General features: G+C 36.4%; 1 protein-coding gene across 5 annotated transcripts in view; it reads right to left on the bottom strand.

Annotated features, from left to right (window-relative positions):
- Positions 1-5,568: 5,568 nt before the first annotated feature.
- Positions 5,569-7,739, bottom strand: part of LOC100742633 (telomerase-binding protein EST1A) — a 144,688-nt gene continuing 142,517 nt past the window's right edge. For 3 of the 5 annotated variants that reach the window (XM_012386563.3, XM_024368173.2, XM_012386561.3), the window contains 3 exons: positions 7,177-7,397; positions 6,512-6,596; positions 5,569-5,727 (listed from right to left, as the gene is read on the bottom strand). In XM_012386563.3, the coding sequence (XP_012241986.1) occupies positions 5,591-5,727; positions 6,512-6,596; positions 7,177-7,397 (443 nt within the window). In that variant the 3' untranslated portion in view covers positions 5,569-5,590. The remainder of the gene's footprint in view (positions 5,728-6,511; positions 6,597-7,176; positions 7,398-7,739) is intronic. The other 2 variants (XM_012386562.3, XM_024368172.2) reach the window with 1 other exon arrangement.

Raw genomic sequence — 7,739 nt, 5'->3', positions numbered from 1 at the left:
CTCTCTCTCTCTCTCTCTCTCTCTCTCTCTCTCTCTCTCTCTTTCATCCTCTCCTCCATTTTCAAGGATTAATACATATGAATTGTGGCGGCTAAAACGTTAAATACGAACGGATACAATTGTTCTCGATTACTTTGCTGACTCTCAATTATCATCACCATTTTTTGTTTCTTTTCATTTTTATGAAACAGTTTGGAACAATCTTGGAAATAAGGCCATATAGGGCCTGAAAAACTTCCCTATAAATACACATGTAGTTAAAGAAATCTTTGAACAGATTTTTTTTATTTGAAAGTCTGTAAGTTTGAAGGACGATATTTATCTTATAGATTAAAAAATTCATTAAAAAAAATCCATTATCAATTGTTCTACTCGGTAACAATGGCCGAGAATCAATAGATCAACGAATAATTTACTAATGAATTCAGCTTAAAAAACGCAAGTTCGGTAGATAACAATTAACGGACGAGTCTCGTCCAAGTAATAAATCGGAATAAAGCTAAACGATAATTTCCCGATTCATCACATCGCGTGCGATCGTCCCACCATGACATGATCATCGAATTCCGTGGAAAAACATCACGATACCAAAATTATTCACGATCGACACGTTCAACCGGTTCGATATCAATCCTTTTATTCGGAATGTTCGTGATCTCGATCGTACCGAATCCTAAAATACATTTTAGACGCGTTTGATTCGAGTCGATTAACCCTTTGTGGTCGATCATTTTCTATGTATGTGTGTATAAATTACTCACGATTCCTCATTTAATGTACACATTTACGATGATTATAGATTCGTTCAAATGGCGAGTGTGTTCTAGAAAAATAAATACAGCGTGTACTGTAGAAAAGTATCGTAGACATTGGTGACCTAGCGATGAAAATTTCTATCACATGAAAAATCGCGACAAATATACAGAGTGCTATTGGAAAAAGAATTAAGAGTTTGTAGACTTATATAGTGTCAGATGGAATAAAAAAAATGTTTCATTAACTTAAGTTCAAAAGCCAATACCTTTAGTGTAAAATGTGATTTTGTATGTATATTTTGCAAGGATAATTAATTTTATACTATTATGATTTGCCTCATCCATAGGAAATAATAATTAATGGAAACTATATCAAATATATAAGTTTTAAGATGCAATGGATAGATATGTATGTTACTTTTCAGTTATTGCATATTAGCAAATACAAAATTACATTTTACTGCAAAAAATATAGACTTTCTAAATTCTATATCGATTAAGAATTGTATACTTATTCTTGATGAATACTATAAGCACTTTAAATTTTTATCCTTATTCCTTGATACACTGTACAATATTTCTTTCTATGTATAGATATATATATATATTTATTTATTATATGTTTCTTTTCTATAAGCTTAATCTCCCGCAAGGGGTTAATCATTGATATGCAATCGAGCAAAAGTCATACGATCGTGTTAGGACATTCAAAACCTCCCGAAATCAACGACTACATGCGACAATAGATTTCTGTTATTTTTCCTAGTCTCTATACTGTTCGAGAGCTCAGAAAGTTCATCGACACAGGCAAGAAGAAAAAGCGCAAGCGCGTATACACGAATCAGTGTTTCCTCTACATTTCCTTCCGTTGCTTTCTGCTTTGTTCACATACGCGTAAATATTCTTTTTCTTCTGTTCGATTTCTATCCGCTCACGTACGGTGGATCACGATGCAACGTTACGATCGATAGTTTCTTCTTTGATCGATGATTTTACAACGCAATAGCAATTTTATGTCTTGTAGAACTGTTAAACTGTTAATTTGTTATGCTGACGTACGATTTACGATGACCCTTTGCAACGCTATACGATCAGTTTAACTATTTCACGTATGATTAATAGTTTCTCTTTCTTTCTCCTATTTTTTACCTTTTTTTAGCTTGGCCTTTTATGTATATATATGTATATACATATATATAAATTGAAAAATAATTCAGATTTATAATATATTTCACCGGTGTTTTAACAATTTACTCGGTCCATTAAATTTCTATAAGATTAATTCATCATTTAAGATGATTAGAAATGAGTAAAGATAGTAAAAAAACATGATGAAGAGTCGTGTGTCACAAAAGAGTGGCGACCTACCGATCAAATCTACCGTGTACATTCTATTAATTTTGTTACAATTTAAATATTAAGATATTTCATTTTCCGTAAGATTATCGGCGTTATAATTTCACAATTACAATCTTTGACTTTGTCAAATTAAATTAATAAGCGGCTCATTACTCCACATACACGTGATCTTGATGGAATGAAAAGACGCCATTTCCGTCTAAAGAGTAAGACAATGCCAACTTTGATAACAAAATAATTCGAGTTTCACTAATATTATTAATAATACGAATAACTTGATGTAGTTTACGTTTTCAAAAAAATTACATAATATTGCTTCATTAAATGATATTTACTTCGTTGATAAAATAACAACCACTTTGTCGACCAAATTATTAAATCTTGTTTAACAAACAAAGCGCTTCAAGACATATTATTATTATACTACATTTATTCAAATACATTATAAATCAGTTTATAAAATAATGTAATCATTCGCCTGACAAAATAAACAATGGCATTTACTTGATCAACGAATAATATTCCTAAATTAATCAAATACCAAGTCGATTCACGAAATGCAAATTTGAAAAAAAATCTTTTATGTTATATTATTTGCTACGCCCTTTAAGTAATTTTCAACGGAAGCTCAAAAAATTTTCTAAACTTGAAGAAACCACGAAAGATTCAAGCTTTTATTTTATGCCAAAGTTCATAAAATATTAAGAACATTTTTGATACTTAAATCAAAAACAAGATCGGAGCGTAAAAATTTTAACACCGCAGCAGTATTGACGAACAAAATGATGAGCATTTAATCAAAAAAGTAATACCATTTAATCCAACAAAACAAAATCCATTTCATTTACAAATTAACATTCTCGATTCCCCTGACAAAATTTCACGAATTCATTGGCACACGGAAATGGTAGCAAAGTTAGTCGACAAAATGGCATCCGCCAACAGAAGGAACCATCTCTGGCGGCAGTTATAAGCGAAACAAATGGCGTTTCAATTTCGTGTCTGTGGCATTTTGACGCGAGCAAATTGTCTCGATTAAAAAATTCACATGAAATTCTCGACAATGACACGCGAGCAGTCGCTGGAAAACGACGAGGATTCGGGACCTCTACGCCGTCACTCTGGAAAACTTTGTTTTAGTGGGAATGCAAATGGGGAGCGTCTATCGTGATTATATCCGGCTTAAAACACGGTCACCTTTTTTATGTTGTAAAAATCGCACTCGTTCTCGCTGCGCCAACACCGAGCGCGTAAATTGTTCTATAAAAAAAAATTAAAATTCTTCTCGTAATGCCTTACGGACCACAGATATGCTAGATTCAGCTATGATAAAATGAATGGAGAAGCAAGTATAATAGTTTATATGAACAAGATTTTACTTAATGTCTAATTATTCGAATTCTGTGTAATTGAGCACTAAGCTAAACATTACTCTTCTTTATTTTGACGATTAACGAATATTAGCAAACAAAATATATTAGCAATTAAGTTAGTACGCGGTGGCTTTTTAAAAGCAATATTAACAAAGTAATTAATTGAAAAATATTAATAAGAAAGATAGAGAATATCTCCGGTAAACTGAAATACTTTACGATGAAATCTACGGGTACATCTGAAGACTCGTATTAAATTTATTTTATGTAATTTGCGCTACTCGGTAATTACTCCTGTTTCTCAGTTGATCATATCTACCTCTAATCTACCCGCCAATCTAACAAATCTATATATATAAATATATATATATATCAAACACATCTTTCTCTGCTCGAGACTACAATGAAAACTACGCCTGGAAAAACTTCGATAAAGTCCATAAGGCGTTACGAGACTCGTAAAAAGGAAAAAGAAGCTAACAACGAGTAAAAATAAAGGCATCGAAATCGTACCATCGTACGAAAAAACCATGAAATCGTTAGAGAAAAAAGTGAAGAAAAGTGAAAAAGTACGATACAAATATCGAAAATTGCATCAAAAAAAATAAAAAAATAAAAAAAAGAATAATACACGGCGTGCAAGGATAACTTTTTCGTTACGCGTACAACGAGAAAGAAAAAGAGTAGGAAAAGAAACGAAGGGACAGCCGAAAGGGAGAGGAAAAACAGAAAAGAGAAGAAAGAGAGAAAATTAATTCCAGAACGATCCGGTACGAGGGAGGGAGCTTGCTAAAAAGGACAGCATAAGAAAAGAGAATAAAAAGAAAGACAAGCGACACACACGCGAGGCGGGATGTACGCGGATTCCGAACGCATCCTCCAACGACCGCATACGGTGTATACAATATTCAAAAGTGCGTACAAATATACATATATATATGCATATATACGCGTGTATAGACCGTTACAAACATGATAAAAGGTGGAGAAAAATGAAGCCGGCCGCAGAGCGGTCGTCATCGATAAAAATCAACCAAAAAAGATATTCTCGTGTGTAAAAAATATCGACCCCTCTCGTCTCGTCTCGTTTCGTTTCGTTTCTCGCTTCATTCATTTTCTTGCTTTATTTTCTCGTACGTTTCTCTCAGATTGAGTAGCATACTTTCCTGTCTCCGTTCTCGGACAAATTACTTTGCCCCGATACGATTCAGCTATCAACGTTCTCGCGCCGCTTTACATCCCCTTTTCTCCTTACATGTAAGAAAATCTTCATAGTAGCTGTTAATCGTATTGAAGAGAACAGAAATCTATATTTCTCTAAATATAACTATTAAATATAATATATTAAAAACAAGTAAAAAAGAAAAAGAAATCAACGATGGAAAGCGTCGCGATCACGCATCGTCGTTTCTATCTAATTATATCTATTTCCCTCTCTCTCATCCCTCTATTTCTGATCCTACTACAAACTACCGTTCTTCCTGTGTTTCTCCTAGTCTCGGTCGCTCCTAAAAACTCGATCTACATCGAGCAATGTCACCATGGAAAATGACCAGTCATATTCTCTCTCTTTCTCTCTCTCTCTCTCTCTCTCTCTCTCTCTCTTCCTCTCTTTCTCTCACTAACACACTCACTCACTCACTTACTCTCACTCTCATTCTCACTCTCACTCGCTCGCTCGTTCATTCACTCACTCATTCATACGCACTCTCTCATACACACACACACACACACACATTCTTTGCCGATCTCTTTGACATCCTTGCCGACACGATGAATGCATCACCGCGAGTATAGGCACGACCTCGACAATCAGAACGAACTTACGTGTGGGAACGGAAGATCCGTCGCACGCGCGCGACGGCTGATCGGCCACGATTGAGGGAGCACGATGCGAGATATCCTCTTTTCTTTGATTCCCCTTTTTTCCTCCATGCTCTTTCTTCCACGCTTTCTTTCCTTTTCTTTGTCTTGCTGCTGCTGTTGCTGTTGCTGTTGATGGTTGCTGCTGCTATTTCTGCTGCTGCTGTTGTTCAAGTTTACTCGGCGGGGGTGGTAACGGAAGATTTTTCGTTAGCGGGTATGTTTGGTCGGAAAAGCGTCTCAACCAAGGCCGGCCCATTGCATAAAATCGGGCACCTCTCTTACGGGAACATCCCTTGCTAGCGCCTTCACCCTCAAGTTTCTGTCATCCGTTAATAGGACAACTTCCCTCCTGAGTCGTCGTGGCTGACCCTCTTCTGTTGAAACGAAAATTCCGGGATTGTTTAGCTTTCCGAAGGAGCTGTTGGTTCGATGGTTGGATGGAGAGCGTGACATTCAGGTTGAGATGGTGGGTGTTTTTGTTAGATCATGGAAACGAATTCCTTTTATCCAGAGACACATTTCGTTTGATCTACCCTTCTTAGTTAAAACGTCCTATCTACCATCTCGAAACATCCAAGAAAACTGAAGTTTTATTACTCTTTCTGGCGTCAATTTAGAATATTTATCCATTATTTCGTAACACAATCTATATAATATAAATGTAAAACCACAATCCAAATGTTTTAATATATAGTAGCTCACGAATGTACTTGGATACTTGTAGAGAATTATAAAGAACGAATAGATATTAGATAGGACATTTTAACTAAGGTAGCGATGTAGTTTCGGTATGTCTTGCACAATCATGCCATGTTCTTGAACGTTTTTCCAATGAAGAAACTTCCGAGATTCAGTAATTCGAAGATAAAATAAAAATTACGTAATAGCAAATTATCAATATTACAAATTGAGACGAATAAGCAACATCCTATCAATTAATAAGTTCTATTCCGATAAAGGCGAACAAAAGTAACGAATAGGTCGATCACGAGACCATATGTACTGTCAACACCGATAACGGTTTATCCGCGAGCGGAACGAGCATTACAATCGGCCAGAGGCGGTATTAATCACCATCAAAGCGTCGGGAAACGCTTGAAACGTGTTCAGAGTACCCTCTGAGAGAAATATGCGCGGTGGCACCGTGTATGTACGTACCTGCATTTACTTGATCTTTGTTACCCGCCTTGCAGAGGCTCAAGCACGTAGCCAGTATTCTGTCATCGTTTCTTGTCAACCCGTCCTGCAACAGAATTACAGATGTTCCGCTTATTATTTTTATAAAATGACACGCGACTCAGCATCGCGGGAATTTAAATTGGCGGCGCTTCTGTACCTTCAAAAGATTCTTCTTGTTAGTTTCAGAATTTTAACCTTTTATAGCGGCACGTGACTTCATGAGTCAGATTGGATTGTTCGAAAAGTTCGGTTGCATCTTCATTATAAATTTGTATTAAATAGTATTAAAGCGTTCGACAAAATACTGTTCTTAGTTGTATACTATAATAAAAAAAAATTTAAGAGAAACATAAAAAATTCGTTACTGAAACAAACTTCTTCCTTGAATGAGACAACGTTGAGCATCATATATCTAAGAAATTTGGAACTTTAATTGGAATGCTTATTTCTATCTGCCTCATTCACCGAATATGGTATAACGCCATTATTATTTATTATAATCTGTACACTTATTAGTTGCTTTTTTTACTTTATTATTTATTATACTATGTATTATTTGCATTTTCTATATTTGAAGTTTTCCATAAATGAATAAACATCCGCAGTCTCATATTCATCTGCATAAACCAAGCTGATTCGCTCACCTTGTCAACATCCTCTTCTACCGTAAACGTGCTGGATGTCAGCACAGTTCCTCTGGTGGTCAAGCACCGAATCGCCGGATTTCTGCTTCTCGCGAAAGCCAGAGCTACCTTTGCGCTCTCAGCCACCCTGGCCACGTGTTCTGGATCCAAAGTCGCCCTCGAAGCTGGAGGACAATCTCTGGCGTCCGCACCCCTTGCCAAGCCCTCGAGCTCGTTCAGAACTGCAACAACAATGGAAACGTTTGATTATTGCCACACAGCGGATGTTTATATAAATTCATATCTTTTATATATATATTTTTTTATAAAAGTTTCTGTGTATATTGCTGTGGCGGATCGGTATCAATAGAACGCAGACAGGTCGAGGCATCAACGCGGCGCAACACCTCCCGGGCGATCCGCTGGTACCAACCGCCAACACTAGAGGGCTACGACGACAACGAGTCTGTCTAACTCGCTAGCGGTCGAATATACGAGCGATTGATACAAATACCGCACCTAACGAGACTCCCTCTACGTCTAAGGCAGGGACTACCGGGCATAGCCTTACTGACGAGTCCACC

Source organism: Bombus impatiens, unplaced genomic scaffold, assembly GCF_000188095.3.
Source record: "Bombus impatiens unplaced genomic scaffold, BIMP_2.2 scf_0396, whole genome shotgun sequence".
NCBI lineage: Eukaryota > Metazoa > Arthropoda > Insecta > Hymenoptera > Apidae > Bombus > Bombus impatiens.
Note: the sequence above shows the minus strand (reverse complement) of the source record. Positions and strands in the feature narration are given on the sequence as shown.